At 40.3% G+C, this 19,077-nt stretch overlaps 1 protein-coding gene across 3 annotated transcripts in view; it reads left to right on the top strand.

Moving 5' to 3' along the window:
• The window catches only part of l3mbtl1 (L3MBTL histone methyl-lysine binding protein 1), a 53,908-nt gene extending 39,347 nt beyond the window's left edge, over positions 1-14,561 (top strand). For all 3 annotated transcript variants that reach the window (XM_088409148.1, XM_088409147.1, XM_088409145.1), the window contains 8 exons: positions 1,688-1,798; positions 1,857-1,998; positions 6,707-6,809; positions 6,910-7,101; positions 7,167-7,216; positions 9,809-9,951; positions 11,645-11,707; positions 13,841-14,561. In XM_088409148.1, coding sequence (XP_088265274.1) covers positions 1,688-1,798; positions 1,857-1,998; positions 6,707-6,809; positions 6,910-7,101; positions 7,167-7,216; positions 9,809-9,951; positions 11,645-11,707; positions 13,841-13,975 — 939 coding nt within the window. In that variant the 3' untranslated portion in view covers positions 13,976-14,561. The remainder of the gene's footprint in view (positions 1-1,687; positions 1,799-1,856; positions 1,999-6,706; positions 6,810-6,909; positions 7,102-7,166; positions 7,217-9,808; positions 9,952-11,644; positions 11,708-13,840) is intronic.
• The last annotated feature ends 4,516 nt before the right edge of the window (positions 14,562-19,077 follow it).

Below are 19,077 nucleotides of genomic sequence, written 5' to 3'. Positions count from 1 at the left end.
AACTCGTTTTGGCCGCTTGAATCCGCGATCTTGTTGACTGAAGACTTGAAGAAGATAACATTCAAGATTTATGGCGCACTGATTTCATTAATTAATTAAATATGGCATTATTTAATTAATGAAACAATTAATTAAACATTTATTTAATGAATGACAGTTTTAATTGATTAATGGAAACATTTAATGATTTATGGACACTTTTATTTAATTATTGAATGGTACATTTATTTATTGAATTTTGGCACTTTCGGTCATCCATATACCAACAGTAACACCATCCTTTCTCACTACAAAATGTTATATCAATAGCCGCCACAGATCTGTACTGTGTGGCGGACCAGCGGTTGGGGACCTCTGCTCTAGATGGTGCTCTGAGTTGTTAACTCATTCATTGCCAGCGACTATTTTCACAATTTCTATCTGAGATACTTAAAAAAACGTGAAAATATGTCCCTGGCATTCAACGAGTTAATGTTTCATGAGTAATAGTGATTTTGTGAGTGCACTATTTTGGACAGTACAGTGAGCCCTCGTTCTTTGCGGTTAATGGGGACCGAAACGTCCCCACGCTAAGTGAACGCGTGAAGTAGCGTCCCTTAAAAATGAACACATTTTTTCAATCAATGAAACTTGTAATGGTTTATGATGAAAAGGAAAGTTAACTCATTCAATGCCAGGGAAGTATTTTCATTTTTTTTTTACATTTTTATTTTTTTAAGAGTCCCACGAGTCCAGACTTTCAATCCCAGATGCCTAAATCATTCAATGACAGGGATTTATTTTTATATTTTTTGAAGAGTCCAGGCATTCAATCCCGGATACAGAAATCATTCAATGCCAGGGATTTATTTTCATGTTTTTTTAGGAGTCCAGACATTCAATCCCAGATGCCTAACTCATTCAATGCCAGGGAAGTATTTTCACTTTTTTTTCAGAGTCCACACATTCAATTCCAGATACTTAAAAAAAATGTGAAAATACATTCCTGCCATTGAATGAGTTAAGGTGAGCACATCCGGCGTGAGAACATATTCCTTTTGCCCGGCATTTTATGATTATTAGTAATGTTAACTCATTCAATGCCAGTGACATGTTTTCACTTTTTTTTTTTTTTTTTAAGAGTCCAGACATTCAATCTCAGATGCCTAATAAATTCAATGCCAGGGATGTATTTTCACATTATTCTTTAAAGGGAGAATGTGTAAGATTTAGACTGTTTTTCGATAAAAATGAATAAATTATTATAAATTTCAAAAACGTGCAAATCAATGTCTCCTTAATGACCAACAATATGTTTTAAATATAATTGTAGATCTAGTTATCATTAAATTGTTTTAATTAAATTCTATTACATGGGGGGTGGCACGTCTCCGGAGGCTCCGATGTCTGATATAGCTGTGGACAATTTAAATGCAGCACCTGCAGCACCTCCTGCTGTGTGTAATGAAAAATTGTCTAAATCTTACACATTGTCCCTTTAAGAGTCCAGACATTCAATCCCAGATACTAAAAAAAAAAAAAGCCGAAGATGAGGCTTCCATTTCCTATCGCTACCAACTGTTTTGAGCCAGCAAGAAAGTCGATGCTTTTGATTCTTTTTTTTTTTTTTTCATGTCCTGACGTAGTCAGGAACAAGTATGAAAGTGCAAGAGATGGTGAGAAGTGCAATTTTGCTGTAAACACGCAGCGGCCAGGACACAGCTTCCAGCCTCAGATGAAGCTGGAGGCCGTGGACAAGCGGAGCCCCGGTCTCATACGAGTGGCCACGGTGGAGGAAGTGGACACTCACCGCGTCAAGGTACCTTCTTTCTTTGTGTGTGCCTGCCTGTCTTCCAGCACATTTGTTCCTTGCTCAGATCCACTATGACGGATGGAGTCACATCTATGATGAATGGATGGACTCAGACCACCCTGACCTGCACCCGGCGGGCTGGTGCCAGGCCACCAGACACCCGCTCAAACCCCCGCCGCAGGACGCCAAGATGCAGCAGGCGCATGGTGACTAGCAATCTTCTGGATGACCCAAAATTTAATCAATAAATGTATCATTTAATCATGAAATAAAAGTGTCATTAAATCGTTAAATGTTTCATTAACTAATTAAAAGTGTCATTAATTAAATAAATGATTCATTAATTTAATAAAATATTTAATGAATCAATGAAACATTAATTTAATTATAAATTATTAAATGATTTATATAATGAATGACACATTCAATTAAATAATGAGACACTATTGCAGCGTTTCATACATTTAGTTTAGCTGTCACGCTCGCTCATCAAACTTAGTAGGCCTGTTAAACTAAAATCCTGTCCAATCCAATGCTTTGACATGGAGTGTTTGGAAACATGCCAGCTATAATAACAGGGAACTTTTTTAAGCTTTCAAGCGAGTTAGGTAGAGATACTTTAGACCTTGCTGAGTTTGTTAAACGAGGGGCTGCACAAAACCATTTTCTACAACGTAAAGTGGATGAATGTATTGAAGTTGAGTCATTTTCGCACTTTCCAATCACAACATTGACCCAAGAGTGACCAAAAACTCTCCACATTGGTTATTGGAACCCCTTCTCTGGCTTGGTTTGAGGAGCAGGGTAACCAATCAGGTGTTTGAACCCACCCATCAAACTTTGACGAGCGAGCTTGACAGATAAACTAAATGTAACTAAATGTTGCAAGAGTTAACAATTAATTAAATGTGTCTTTAATTAAATAAATATACAATTAATTAATTGTCATTAAAAAAATAAATCTTTCATTAATTCATTAAATGTTTAATTTATGAAACAATTGATTCAATTACACTTTTATTTAATGATTGAATGGCACATTTATTTATTGAATTTTGGCACTTGGGGTCCTCCATACAATCTCGCAAGAAATGAAATGTTGGACTACACCTGGGTAGATGGGACCATCGAGAGAAGCCTGGTCAAGTACTTGATACTCTTTACCTCCTCTAGGCGTCGTTCTTTGCTTAAAGATGCAGGAGAAATGTTGAGCGGTTTCTGGCACTTTTATCTTTTAAAGCCAGAGCGCCACCTACAAGAGTAAAAAATGTACAAGTGTTTCACGAGGCTGCGTTTTCTCATCCGGATATTGGAAATACCGTTGACAATGAAGTGTTCTCCAGGTGTAGGGAACTCCTTGAGAGCTGTATCCTGCCATTCTATCACTCTCACGTTCCATACACCGGATTCATTGATTACTGCAGTTACGCATTTAAAAATTAACTCTCCAGCAGCGCTTGTGTTTGGTTTTAGCTCCACTAGCTGGCGCTCTTGGTTTAAAGATTGGTGTCAAACTCCAGTCCTCGAAGGTTGGTATCCTGTCCTTTTTCAATGTTTCTTTTCTTTTTCACCTGAGTCAAATGTTTATAATAATTTTCATGCTCCCGCAGCGGTTGCTGATGAGCTCATCGTTTGAATCAGGTGTGTTGGCGCGAGAGAAACATTGAAAACATGCTGTGTACAGGCCTTCAAGGACTGGAGTTTGATGCCTGAGATCTATGGGAAATGAAATACTGTACATACCCATTACATTTATACATACATTTATACATACATTTATAATACGATTATCTTTCAAACCAAGAGCACCATCTGGAGCAGGGGTCCTCAATTTTTTATCACCATAGACTGGCCAATGCTTAAGATTTGGGTGCACATAAAATATGAGCTCACAATTAACTCTATCAGTGCCATGGATAAGAATTTTTGTCATATAAAATACATAGGTTGTACCAGTGGCAAGAATTCTTATAACCTATGATTTTTTTTTTTTTTTCAATGAATAGATAAATGACACTGGTGGCCAGTGCTCTTCCTAATATGCCAATGGAGCACTGTTGTAATGTGGTTCGATACATACGCAAATTGTTATTTTGCAATCAAAAACACATTTTCACAGTTATTGTTATATTGATGGAAAGTACTGTTGAAATGTTTCAGATGCTACTAAAAAACACTTTAGAATCAAAGTCACTGTTGTAAACAAAACACATTATTTCTTTCTCCTTTTCTCCAAAATGGCTTGGTGTCACTCAAATGACCTGTTTTCAAACGGCGATGACTAGAGAACGGAATAAAGTAGAAATGTACTTTCTTTTTCTGGGTAAAGAATGGAATCCAATCTTTCATATGGTACCACCAATCTCTACATAGTCAAACAACACAATACAATATTCTGCCGGCCTTGAAAGATGCATCAAAACGGACTGGCACAAGGGGTTGCCTTTTCAGATAACGCTTGGCACTGAAAGAGTTAACGACAAATTGACGGGAGCCCTCAGCCTGCTTGTGTCTCGAGAGTACTTTTGAGCCTACAGCCTCAAAATGTACACAAATTACATTACACAATCATATAATTGAATTACAAATGCTATTCATTCCAATACAAAACGTTCATTAGATGCAATGGAGTACTTATCAATGCAAAACCGTTGCATATGCTAACACACAGGTGTCAAAGTCAAGGCCCGGTGGCCAGATCCGGCCCGCCATCTCACTTTTCGTGGCCCTTGAAATGCTGATTTGACTTCAGGTTTCTGACTAAAATACCAAAATTGCAAATTGTCTTTAACTTTTAAAAATTTGGGGGAAGAAAAACAAACATTTTCTTGTTCTCCAAATCTCTTTTGAACAGTTTTTGCCGGCTTCTGATATGAAATCTTGGTAAATGTGTGATCAATACACTTAAAATGTATTTGAATTAAATCATTCCGGCCCTCTGACAGAAACTATCACTACAATGTAGCCCAAAATAAAAATTTGTTTGACACCACTGTGCTAACATATACCAAAAGGAAATCAAAGAAATACATTTTCACAGAGACAGAACAACGTGTGAAGCCACCCTGTCTTTCCTCACTACAAAATGTAATATAGTGGGCCCCCGTGTTACGAACTTAATCCGTTCAGCGGCTAGGCTCGTAACTCGAATTCGCCGTAGACGGGCAATCCAAATCTATGTTAATTAGTGAATGCGTGCAACGCGTGCAAAAACCTTAGGTAAAAACATCACAACTTTATACACATATTAAAAATTAGTAACAATTTACTGTACAGTTAAATTTAATAACATAAATATACAAAGGAAAAATGACATTTACCTTTGAGGCGACGTGACTTGAGCTGGTGGTGGGGTGGCATATTGGATTGTTCGTAAGACGTAAGACTGGCCATTGTGTATGCAAATATATTTTCGCTTCGCTGCGTCAACAAAATCAGCAGTTGACGCTTGTGACAGTAACATGAACGCTATTGCTCTTACAACGTCACAGTCAGTGTCTCAGTCACGGTGTCAGTCACGGAGTCAGTCACGGAGATGCCATATGCTATTGGTCGATTAAGGTCACCCGGTCTCACTCACGGAGATGCTATTGGCCGGCGTCACACATCACAGCATCACAACACAATCACAGAAATGCCGATATGCTATTGGCCAAACGCCTTTATCTAGCTTGATGGCACAGCTGGTCAGGATGGAAGGAAGGAGAGAAAATGAGTGAAAAACGGAAGGAAGGAATGTTGTGAAGACTTTGCAAACTTTATCTGTTAGACATAGATTCTAAAATTGCTAGTAGCGGTAAAGGAAGAAGTAAGAGGATGATGACAATAGAAACCAAGCAGGAGATAATAAAAAAAAAAAACTGACACCGTGACTGAAAGAGTGACTGTGACATTGTAAGACCAATAGCATATTAGCGTTACAGTATAAACTTTGCTGGATGATCTTTGCTCCCCTCCGCCTCCATCCAGATTAAGTTACGTCGCTTTCATAGGTAAATGTCATTTACCTTTGTATATGTTATTTAATTTAACTGTACAGTAGATTATGTTACTCATTTTTAATATGTGTATAAAGTCGTGATGTTTTCACCTAAGGTTTTTGCACGCGTTGCACGCATTAACGAATTAACATAGGTTTGGATTGCCCGTCATACGAGCAGTTCGAGTTACGAGCGTAGCCGCTGAACGGATTAAGTTCGTAACACGGGGGCCCACTGTACACACATACATACATACATACACAGTGGGCCCCTCGTCTTACGAACGTGGACCACGGCGTTTTTTGTCATACCTTATTAGACCAATAGCATTTCAGCAATTCCGTGATATGCGAAAAAGTTGTTTTTGTTGATGCAGCAAAGCGAAAAAAATAGTGCGGACACACTGACCGGCATGTTGGATTGTTCGTAAGACGAAAGGTTTGTGCATAAGAAGGGGACAAAAAAAAACACCGCAGTCCACATCGTAAGATGAAAATACGTAAAACGGGGTTCGTAAAATGGGGGCCCACTGTACCAGCAGTTGTCGTAGGCAGCGCAAAAAACAAAGATCAAACCCCAATAAATCACATACCTACTGTATAACTGTTAAAGGATCAACTAAATCAGTTCCAAAACATCTTTACTTAAGGTGCGGCCGGCAATTGGGGACCTCTGATCGTGAGGAGTCCAAAATATCACACACAAAGGTTTACAATTTTTCCATCCCTTCACTCACCCACATGCCCTCTAGTGGTTGTGAGTCAAATAGTCATGATATTTGAGCAGTCTGGTGTTTGTTTGCCCGAGCGATTTTTATTTTTATTTTTTTGCTCGTAACAGCAATGCAATTTAGTCCGGACATTTAAAAGACCAGAGTGGAAAATTGGTCAAAAGCCCGGTCATGTATGGAGGCAACTGACATCTATACTCTCAGGTCCGAGAGAGCCCCCCGGCCCGGCCCAGGCCGCTTACCCTCTTTCTGTTCCCTGTAAACCCGTCAGCCAAAGCAGAACCAACAAGTACAACTTCCACAACAGGTGAGCGCTCGCTCTCGGGCTTGCTTCCTCTTTTTGGAAGGCCAACGGGCTAAAAAAAGCGCCCCCCCCCCAAAAAAAAAAAAAACAAAAAAAAAAACAGGAAGTGTCCAACGCCAGGTTGCGACGGCTCGGGTCATGTGACGGGGCGCTTCACGGCGCACCACTGCGTTTCCGGGTGCCCACTGGCCGAGCGCAACCAAGGCCGGCTCAAGGCGGAGCAGGCGGACGACCCCGGGAGCAAGAGAAGCCTCTTTTTGGCCCACGGGACCAAGCGCACGCACTATCGTGGCAGGTAAACAAGGTGGGCTCAGCCGCGGGAGTTCAGCTCAACTTTGACTCGGGCTTTTACTTTGCCAGAATCGGACGGCCGCCCAAGTACAGGAAGAACCAGCACAGGGACTATCAGAGTAAGTTCACTTTTGTTTTTGATTTTTTTTCCCCTCGACTTTTTCCAAGTCTTCATTTGAGTTACTAGAATCCAGCAACCTGTGACCTTAATTTGGAACTTCAAACGAAATGGATCATCATGAGTTTTACCAATATGAATATTGTTTTACCAAATTTACTGCACTGAAAAAGCCTTGAATTTTCTCAAAAGCTGACAGCACGCCTTATACAGCACAAACCGCGAAGAAAAAAATGAAATAACCGCCATGTAAAGTCTTCCATTATTAACTCTTTTTTTAACTCATTTTTCACATTTTTAAATGTTTTTTTTTTCAATTAAAATTTTTATTACACACTGTTTGAAATTTTAGTGTGCTACATTTGCTCCAATTTTCAAGCAATTTATATGGGGACAAGGACCAAGGTTTTTGTAAAAGCGAAAATCCCAAAACTTTTTTGAAATCAACAAAACTATATTTTTGGTTCCAATTTGATTAAACAAATGTAAGTTTTGAATCATAATTGTGTTCAATAAAACTCTTGATTGGTCTTTGCATTGACCGAGAGCACAGGTGTGGAACTCCAGTCCTGGAGGTTTCATGCCAGAAACCGCTTTCTCCAACACACCTGATTCAAATGATGGGGTTCATTTTCAAGTTCCTGCAGAGCGTGCTAATATGTTGATCATTTGAATCAGGTTTGTTGGGAAAGAAAACCAGAAATCATGGCGGATACTGGCCCTCCAGGACTGGAGTTCCACACCATGATCTAAACCACAGGTGTCAAACTCAAGGCCCGGGGGCCAGATCCGGCCCGCCACATCATTTCATGAGGCCCGCGAAACGCACATTCCAATTCAAGTTTCCAGTCAAAATATCACATTTGTAAGTCAATTTGAAATTGTTTGGGGGGGAAAGTAAGCGTTTTTTGCCCTCACCCTCTTTCTGATTTCAAAACTAGTTGGAAGTGTGACAAATACACCCAAAATGTATTTTATCACAGTCATCCCGGCCATCTGACAGAAACTGTAACTGCAACGTGGCCCTTGCAAAGAACGAGTTTGACACGAGTTTGACGAGTTTGAATAATTAATAATTATTCAGTTTAGAAAATCTAAACTGATTTTTAATAATTAAGAGGTATTTTTCTCCTCCTTTCTTCGGATAGTACTTTCCACAAATCATCTCTAGTCTTCATTTTATGGTTGTCTTAAGCTTATTTTGTTATTAGTTTGACTCATCGGATTTTTTTTTTTAATTCCCTTTAGTGCCACTCCATCTAGTGGATGCATAACACAACCTCAGCCACTACTTTAGCTTCCATTCTATGCGCCTGATACAGTGGCTTACGAAACTATTTGGCCCCCTTGAACTTTGTGACCTTTTGCCACATTTCAGGCTTCAAACATAAAGATATAAACCTGTAATTTCTTGTGAAGAATCAACAGCAAGTGGGACACAATCATGAAGTGGAACACACTTTATTGGATATTTTAAGGCGTAAAACAGGAAACGGAAATTCAACGTGACCCGACAAATTAAAAGCATGCATTTTAAAATAAGATTAAAAAAAACGTCACAAACTCTTAACGCTTGAAGAATTCTTAACATAGTTATTAACTAATATTACTTCGTTATTTGATTAATACAGTACTGTATAATGTACTTTTTTGCTTTTTTCAATGTTTGTACATTTTTGCACATTTTTTAAGATTTTTTATTTTGAAATATTTGTTATTTTTCCTGGAAAAAAACGCGAAGTACTGAGACCGCAATATCTGAGACCGCGAAGTAGGAGGGATCACTGTATATGAAAACAGGCGATTCGTTGAATGTGCGCCTTATAATCAAATGCACTTTATAGAGTGGAAAATAGGGTAATAAAGTTTGACTGACCTATGTATATGATCGTTCTGTTTTGATTCCCTTTAGATTCAATATTCAAGAGTTTTATTGTCATATGCATAGTAATACCACACAATGAAATTCTTATTCTGTTCACTTCCCCCCCAAACTCAAACTTTGCTCATGCACTTTGCAAATTTATTGCACCAGCGATTACACTTAGAACTATAACAACGCCTTCAAATGCACACAACTGGGACAACCACAGTCAGAGTTGTCTTGCTTTGTTTGTCTCATACTGTTGGATTGTCTTGTCATATGCTGCTACTTAGGTCTTGTCTTGGGGTACTCTTGCCATACCTGGTTCTTCATATTGAGTTTTTAGTTTTAGTTATTAGTTTAGCAACACTAGGCAAAGTAGCCCTAACATACTGCACATTACTATAGATAAGAATCTAGTTTTTACGATTGTCCCGTCTTGTGCACCTGCACTTTGTTATTGTACATGTAAAACGCAGAGGATAGTGAGAAACGCAATTTCGATTCCTTTGTATGTTAAGCACATGTGAAGAAACTGACAATAAACTTGACTTTGACTTTGTAGGTATAACACTAGTAGAACTGAGATTAAATAGGATATGAGTTCTGCATTCCAAATGGAAGGACACATGGGACATTTGATCTTAACTGGATTCAGCTGGTTTCTTTATTGCTAAGGAAGGCCATCATGAATGGTTCCCGCAGACACGGTGTGAATGTTGTCCGCAGACGCGCCGTCCGAGTGCGTGTACCCTTCGTCGTTGGCACCTGCCGCTCAGTCACTGTCACTTTGCTGGGAGCAACACTGCAAACTGCTACCCGGCGTCCTGGGGGTCCCCGCCAGTCAGGTGGCCGCCTGGAGCGTGGACCAGGTCAGATCGTACCCTTCCATTTCCTCTCTTGACTGTGAGGCTTGGCCCATCAATCCCTTTCAATCGCCATTTTAAAACACAGGTGTGAGACTCCAGTCCTCCGCTCTCTTGCCTGTTTTCTAACCTTCTCTCTCCAACATGTCTGATTCATATGATTAGGATCATCTTCAAGCTCCTGGAGATTCTAATATATCCTAAGACTTTCAATCGGGTGTGTTGGAGCGAGAAAAGCGCAAAAACATGCAGCGTACTGGCCCTCCAGGACCAGGGTTCCACACCTATGATTTTGAACTAGATAAGATAGTTTGAATGTTTAGCCATATTGAGTCATTGAATGAAAGTCTGGACTCTTATAAACGTAAAATGACGTCTTTGGGATTGAATGTGTTTGATCAATTTAAAGTCCATTTATGTCACTGGCTTTGGACTGAGAACAATATGAAAACAACTCGGGTAACCATTGATCAATTATCGCTCAGCTGATGCATGTCACGTGACCAACAAGTGAGACATGAGTGGTCATTACCTGAGCACAGGGGATGTCGTTTTCAGTCAATGCCAGTCATCTATGATGGTGCTTCTCAATTAGATTTTGCCAAGTCCCCCCCCCCCCCCCCCCCCCCCCCCCCCCACACACACACACACACACACACACACTGACTATAAATACAAATAATATATGACTATTAAGAATATTATTCAATAAGTATACCTAAGCATGTATCCTTTTTGTTAGACCCTGTCTAGGGGGAACCGGGACATAACATTTGTGTGTGCTCCGTCCATCCTTTCACCACCAGAAAAGGCCTGTGACACTAATGAGTATGTGAACAAAAAAAGTCAATGTTTGTTTTCTTGGGAGGAGAAGTGCCAAAATAACAAACAAAAGATGTTCTAAATTATCCCTACCTCACTAGCCAAACAAAAAGGAAACTAATGACAATTGGCTAAGCTACCTAACTAACACAAAAACAGGAGAATAAGGGTAAAAAAAAGGCATCCTCCTCTCCTACTACTGCTCTGGCTAATTACAAATATTTACAATATGCACAAATCACAGATTGTTCGAACACTACTTCACACTACTAATAAAGGGTTTCTGCAAAGGCTGGCATTTCCTGGTGGTGGGATGGCTGGAAAGAGGCAAATTGCTGTCAGCAGGCTGCATCAATAGGGTGGCAATCAAGCGAGCCAGACAATGAGAGGACACCGCCTGCACTCACTTGACACATTTCAACAAAAAGCCACACCAAGGAGAGAAGACAGTAGAACACATATACAAAAACAATTGACCCACAAGGTCATAACATTTTTAATACTAACAAAAGAAAACATACTATACTAAATGCACTTTCAACAGCTGCTAATTTTTTTTATGGAGTTTATACAGGTTACAGTTTAGTCTAAAACTGAAAAAAATAATTTGAGAAGCTATTTATGCATGAGCTGTGAATGGTTGGTTAAATGGACTTGAACTCTGCATTCAAAATTTTCATGTTTCACATTTGTCGCAACGTTTTCCACAGGATATTTTTAAAGGTAAACTAGAAACCTTTAAACAAACGTTTGTTGGGCTAATTGAAACGGATTCAAGTCTTAATGGTCGGTCGGGAAGGATTGAAGTGGCTTGAGATTTGTTTTTGGGCCATATGGCTCAGCCTTACTGGACTAACAGGACTTTCTGCTCATGCAGGTGTTCAACTTTGTGCATCATCTCATTGGCTGCGAGGATCAGGCCCGTCTCTTTAAAGAAGAGGTATAATGCTCACGTGACTCAATAACGCTAACGGCCCAATGACTTCGAAGCGCAGGTCTATCCTTGTTCGGAGCAGGCCGTGCAATGACCCAACCAGCACCAAGGGTCAAAACTAAGAAGAACCCAAAGTGACAAAAAATTCACCCAACTTGGGCTTTTACATGTTTTTGACATGTTATATCAAAGGAAAAGCATACTAAAAAAAAAATTGAATATTGGATAGATTGTCAAAAATGTCAACTTTCAATATGACATCTCTTCTAAAGGCTTGCAAATGGAAGGTTGGGAGGTACACGCTAAAGCTAGCCAATTTCGGGCTGATTTACAGCTGTACAAAATGGGAAATACAGTCGGCCCCCGGTTTACGAACACCCTCTTTTACGAACATTTCCACTTACGAGCGTGGACCACGAAGTTTTTTTTGTCCCCCGCTTACGTAGTTTTTTTTGTCCCCCACTTACGTACAAACCTTCCGTCTTACAACAACACGATATGCCGGCCATTGTATTTGTACATTTATTTTCGCTTTGCTACGACAACTAAATCAGGAGTTGACGCTCATCACTGGAGCGATGAACGCTATTGCTCTTACAATGTCACAGTCACTGTCTCAGTCACGGTGTCAGTCACGGAGTCAGTCACGGAGATGCCGATATGCTATTGGTCGATTAAGGTCACAGTCTCGGTCTCACTCACGGAGATGCTATTGGCCGGCGTCACGTCAATCACAGAAATGCCGATATGCTATTGGCCGAACGCCTTTATCTAGCTTGATGGCACAGCTGGTCGGGACGGAAGGAAGGAGAGAAAATGAGTGAAAAACGGAAGGAAGGAATGTTGTGAAGACTTTGCAAACTTTAGCTGTTAGACATGGCTTCTAAAATTGCAAGTGGCGGTAAAGGAAGAAGTAAGAAGATGATGACAATAGAAACCAAGCAGGAGATAATAAAAAAAATACGAAGGAGGCGTATGCATAGTTAACCTTGCTCGTGAGTATGGACGGAACCGCTCGGCAATCTTTTAAGGGCAAGACTTTCCTTGCCGGGGGACGGACCTCGCTCGACAACAAAATGGAGAGGCTTCTTCTATTATGGATTAAAGAGAAGGAAATCGCCGGTGATATGTTAATTTAATTCCATATTTAATTCATTCATGAAACAATGAATAAATAATTATTATTTAATGGCACATTTATATATTTAATTTTGGCACTTTTGGTCCCCCATACACACAAAACGCTTTGCAATTGTAGCCCCATTGAGACAGTGGCAGCGACCGCATTTGAAAAAACGCGCTGCCACAAAGGGCTGCGTTCTGTTCTAAGAGACTTCTTTTAAATATTTTTAAATCGAACTTGTCAGCACCCGTGTTGTTCTAATGCCCCTGTTAATTAAAATAAATAAATAAATACAAAAGTACACGCAGCTGTTCTGATTATGGTTGGTCCAAGAAAACAGATGTTTCCACCTCCCCCGCCATGTGCATACGTAACGAGTTGGCGCTTAAAAGGCGCTTTAATATTTTGTATCTCGTGAGAGTGGTCATTGAACAGACCGCAAGCATACCGGTGAACGGGAATATGCACTTGCCTGTTTGCTTGATTTTCGGGCTGAAAATGTCATTTTGCCCGGCATTTGCCCGTACGACCTCTGAGACATTGGACTGATACCCCAATGTCTCAGAGGTCGTACCCCAATGTTCTGAATTTGCATATTCGCCAGTCGGCCATTTTCCACAGCACTTGCAAAGTAAGTTAACGCTTGACACCTGCAGGGGCGCCCTGGAAGGAGAAAGCAGAAGATTCCATTTGGTCATGACAGACTTTAATTTGAGACTGATATCATGTAAGCGCACTATTAATATTACAACAACTTTAATGAAGAATAGTGTTCCATGGTAGGCCTTATTGTTCAAACATTTTGCACACAATTGCAAAAGTATTCTCTCATCTATCAAGCCTTTTTGAGGCAAATGTTGTTGGTTTTAATACGGAAACGTATTTGAGTGGTAATTGTTGGAAATTTTCTTTTTGGGCCATATCGCCATGCCCTACCTGCAAATATTGGCTATCAGGGGGAGTGAAAACATTTTTCCCAGGCCGTGACCCCTTGTCTGTCTTTGTTGACCGTGCAGATGATTGACGGCGAGGCCTTCCTGCTGCTGACTCAGGCCGACATCGTCAAGATCATGAGCATCAAGCTGGGCCCCGCCCTCAAGATCTCAAATGCCATCCTGGTGTTCAAGAGTGCTGACGAGCCTTTCAAATGAGAATGGTGCCCTTGTCCTAGTTTGACTTTGGCCATCGCTCGTGTCCTCGTGTCCTCAAATGACAAAATTATCTGAGAAGATGAAAACTATACAACACTTTTTTCATTGTTGTTGTTGTTTTTCACATCTTGAAAAGGCTGTTAGACCGTTTTAGCCAGGGATGGCCCGCTACCCAATTCCAGCCTTATTATTATCCCAATGCCCCTCGCCATTAATTTTGAAAGGAATTGAATAACCATACACCATACCATAACCCATACCCCTAGTTTGAGAACCCCACTGTAATCCTTGTTCTGACATTTTTGCTCATAAATGTAACAAAGGAGGTTTTGGGAAAGGTGATAGTGATGCATCCTAAAGTCAAAACAACAAAAACATGGCTGTGTAAGAAGGACAGTTTGTCAAAAAAAGCAACATGTAAAAATTCAAATGCAGTGTAGGAATGAAAGAAAGGGCAATCATAGTAAATGAGGCTGGCCAGTGAAACTCTTTCAAGTTTATCCATTGTGCAATGAAAGATTAAAAAAAAAAACCCAGACACTTCTGTTCTAACTGAATAAAAAAGAGTTCTGAATTGTATCTGAAAGTGTGTCACCTGGATTTCATGTCGTTTTGTGTCCCAATTCAAGTTAGTGTCCTAAAGGGCCTGTATTATACAAATTCAACTTTTTGGAGCTTTTAGCTGTGTTCCAGTGCTGTTCCCTTCCCCCCCTTGGAGCACCCATGCGACTAAACACATGGCGTCATGGGCTCAGCTTTTAGCCCGCCAAGCTAGGGGACCCCTGGGTTCGGACTCTCGCCACCAAAATGAGTTGTGTTACAAAAGAAACCAGCTCGCCATTGTGCCAAACATGATACCCAATTATGCATACATATTAAGGCTGGTCGATAAATCATTCATTAGTCGTTTGTAGAATGAGCTAGAGTTGCGAACCCATGGATGTATATATATATATATATATATATATATATATATATAAGTACTGTATATGTATATATACAGTATATCTGTGTGTGTTTGTGTGTGTGTAAATACAGTATACCATGTTTATCGACCTGGAATGTCTTTGTATGTGCTAAGATGGTGTTGAATCAATCATGTCATTCAAATAAATGTCCAAAGTCAGCCTTTTTTTTTGGGGGGGAGGGGGGGGTCTCACATGATGTGCACCCACATAATGAGTCCACATAACGCAGTGAAAAGTGCAAGTTGCGCTATTGATATAAAGCCACTTTGCTTCTATTGAGCAGTGTCAACACGCCTGCAGGCGCTTTTCATCTCACTGCTTTGGACATAGCTGTCGTATTCATATCGACAATAACTGATTAAAACCTAAAAAATGCTAAATGACTATTAATCTTTTTACATGTATAAATTCATCTGCTAAACCACAGCTTTCTGTTAAAGGTGATGTGTCAAAATATTTAGTTTATATATAGTTTAGTTTATATAGTTTATATTTTATGTGGCCCCTGTACCCCCATGCATTGATCAGACAACCAATCCCATCTCATCCTCCACATCTCAGTACCAGAACAAGAGTAAATTGTTGTCATCTGGCCATTATTAAAACTTAAATAAATGGGCCCCAACAGAAATTCTTTTTTGCTTGTAAAACAAAATGATCTTTATTCGTTTTGAAGCAAAACTGATTGGTTTAGGCAAACAAGAAAATGTCATAAGCATCAAACCAGGAAGCCAAGTAGCTTTAACTAGCGAGGAGAGCGGACAGGGACCTGCACCTTGTCAGCTGTCCTTTGTAGTGTTGCTTCGCATATGTAAACTCATTAGCATTTTCGTGTTAGCTCATTAGTATTTACGTGTGTGCTGAATTAACCTTTGTATTGAAGGACATATCATTTGTAGTTCAGTTGAATGGTTGCTTTGATCTGCACAGTTTGTGTACATTTGGTAAGATATTTGATTTTTGCATATGGTACTTATGTTTGGTGTGTTTTCTTTTCTTTGCAGTTTTAGAATTAAATGAGTGAGAACCACACTACTGTCAACTAAATTAAAGAAGTTACTGTGCACTTATTTTTCAGTTAGCTGTCTATCTACATTGATGGAAGTGTCAGAGAAATCTCTAAAAGAAGACTAGGACAAGTCTAGCTGCTAAGCAGCAAAAAGAGTAACTCAGACCAGCCAAGATTGACTTTTCTATGCCAGGCATAGGGAAAAAGCTTGGGCAAATTAACTCGTGGGTTTTCCAACTCTAATGCAACGCCCAAGTGCCCCTGCCTGGTTTTTATTAATCCAGCAAAGCATTGCACATTACAAGACATAACAAAAAGAGCCAGTCAGGTGCCACCAACAGCTGGGCCAAGGTCCCAGCTCACACTTTCCTGCGTCAACAGCTTTATCTAAGGACTGGGGCGAGATGAACTAGGCCTGCACAGATGGATAGCAATGCACACTATTCTAGACAAAAAATAAGCACATAATGATAACAACCTAATGATTTCCTTCACAGGAAGCCATCTTAACATCGAGGAAGGACAGAACATGCAATATAAACGAATTAAATAATATCTAATGTTAGACCTTATTTAATCTGATGACACCAATAATATTGTTTTCTGTACCATTTTGCACTGTGACAGCGAGTGAAAAGTGTCCAACCAATGATACGTTAAATCGCTTTTCACTATTCATCTAATTATACGCACTGACAGTGCTTGCATACGTTCCCTGCATTTACATTCCATGCAGAGATACAAATGCTAACCCCTATTTCTGGTAAAACGAATGAGCAGCAACACATCCACTCACCAAGCCAAAGTAAAAAAGAAATGCACTTCTTTTAAGATGGAATGACTATCAGAGTATATGCAAATATAAGAACAAGTATTGAAACTGGTGAGATTTTTTCTTTTTCACAATTTGTGGCTTGTTTTCACCATGATGACAAGTGCAATATACTGTATACGATTATGTCAATAACACTTACTGCTCAGGATATAATAATAATAATAATAATAATAATAATAATAATAATAATAATAATAATAATAATAAACTTGTTGAAAAAAAAAATGTCACAATCCATCAGTCAGCCCATGCCATTCTCTCCTTCAACACACCTGCTCCCCTTCTCAGCCAATCAGTGACAAACATAACAGCTGCCACTAGTCACCTGCACAGTATATAACCAAGCCCTTCCCTCACTCAAATTGCCAGATTGTCTCTATGTGTCCAGCCGAGCATTCCAGCACTTCTTCTTGCCTGATTCCTCGTGACCTGACTCTTGTCCGTTCCTGACCCTCCGATTGCCTGCCGCCTTTATCTGATTCTTGGTACTTTGACCCTGCCCGAACTCGACCGCCCGCTAGCCTGCCGATTCAACCTCCCCGCTCGAGCCCCTCTTGTCGGTCCCTGCCCGACCAATCGCCTGCCATGGTCCCGCTTGCTCGACAGTCCTCCCACAGCAAGCCACTCTCGTAAGCCTCCATATCAGCAAGTATCTCACGATAAATAAACGTTCAGTTGCTAAATCCACCTACCTGTGTGTGCTCTTGGGTCCTCCATCCAGTAACCTTGTCAAAATAGTTGAAATGTGTTTGGCAACATGTCAATCATCGATGCATCGTTCTCCTGTATTGGTGCTGGATGACACTTGTCACCTCAGCTATCCCCTCATAAATGCCTGGATAAGTACCCATAAGCAGATTACCAGTCCACACATATGTTTAAAAGTTGTTGGACATCATCATGTTGTGCTGTTCACATGAATTCTTGGAGTTCCGGGCTGCGTTGAGTCATCAAAGCATGAGCCTCGAATGTGCCCACTTTGGCTGGCTCAGTCCAGCTGGATGTACTCAGAGCCCTCTACCTTCCTCCTTCCAAATTGTGAGTCATGTGATATCAGTCACATAAAGAAGCGACATCAGATATGCACATGGCAACTCACTGTGTGCACGTCTGAAGTTGCTCATCGTGGGCCAAAGCCTGTTCAGGGAGTTTGTGTGAATGCTCAGACACATTGAAAATTAGTGGGAACATTGGTTATATAGACTCTAGAAGTTGCCTTTTACGATAACACTTGGCACTGACAGAGTTAAGGGTTTGGGAAGACATGTGGAAAGAATGCAATGGGGGATGTAGGCACGAGTCCATGCCACGATCTACTTTACCAGGAACATCAAAACCAAGCCATGCTGTGCTGCACCTTCTTCACAAACAATGCCAATAGGAAAAAAACTTCCAAACCAAATAATCTACCAACCAATGTTTCCTGTAATTTTCAATGCGTCTGAGCATGCGCACAAACTCCCTGAGCAGGTTTTGGAACAAGGTGAGCAACCACAAACATGCACGCAGTAAGTCGCCGTGTGCAGATCTGATGTCGCTCCCAAAGTGACCTATATCACATAACTCACATTTTGTTATGAATGAGCAAGGAATAGGGACCTTGCTGCGGCCCTGGAATGAGCCAGCCGTGGCTCGTGCTTTGATGACGCAAGGCAGCTCAGAACTCAACGATTTCATGTGAACAGCACAACCTGATAATGTCCAACAACTTTTAAACATTTGTGTTGACCGGTAATGTGCTTCTGGGTACTTATCCCGTAATTCATGAGGTGATAGCTGGGGTGACAACTACAAGCATCATCCAGCATCAATACGGGAGAACAATGCATCTATGATTGTTTTATTGCATTATGTTGCCAAAGTCAAGTCAGCTTTATTTATCAATTATGCTATATGCACAACAAACAACACAGATGAAATTACTTTCCGCTCTCTCCACATGCAAACATGCAATAATTAAAAGCCAGAATACAAAATAACTAAGCAGTGAAAAAAATACTACTTACTTACTGTTGTCTAGAAATAAAATATTGATGCTGTACTGTATTGGTTTTTCACATGTCAATTTATTGCAAAAGGCAAGACTATCCAAAAGCTTGCTTTCTTCTCTCCTGTGTCTTCCTGTAACCACCCGTGTGCACTCAGCTCAGCACACGTTACGGACGTGCTATTAAGCATATTGATTGATACCTCGCTGGGAGACGATCACGTGACTCGTAGGTGTGCTGAGAGCAAACGCACACGTCTGTGTGCCTACATAGAGAGCAACGGAGAAATGCACAGCTTTGGA

This window comes from Hippichthys cyanospilos, chromosome 2 (genome assembly GCF_059441005.1).
Source record: "Hippichthys cyanospilos isolate Australia breed blue-spotted pipefish chromosome 2, RoL_Hcya_1.0, whole genome shotgun sequence".
Classification (NCBI taxonomy): Eukaryota; Metazoa; Chordata; class Actinopteri; order Syngnathiformes; family Syngnathidae; genus Hippichthys; species Hippichthys cyanospilos.
Note: the sequence above shows the minus strand (reverse complement) of the source record. Positions and strands in the feature narration are given on the sequence as shown.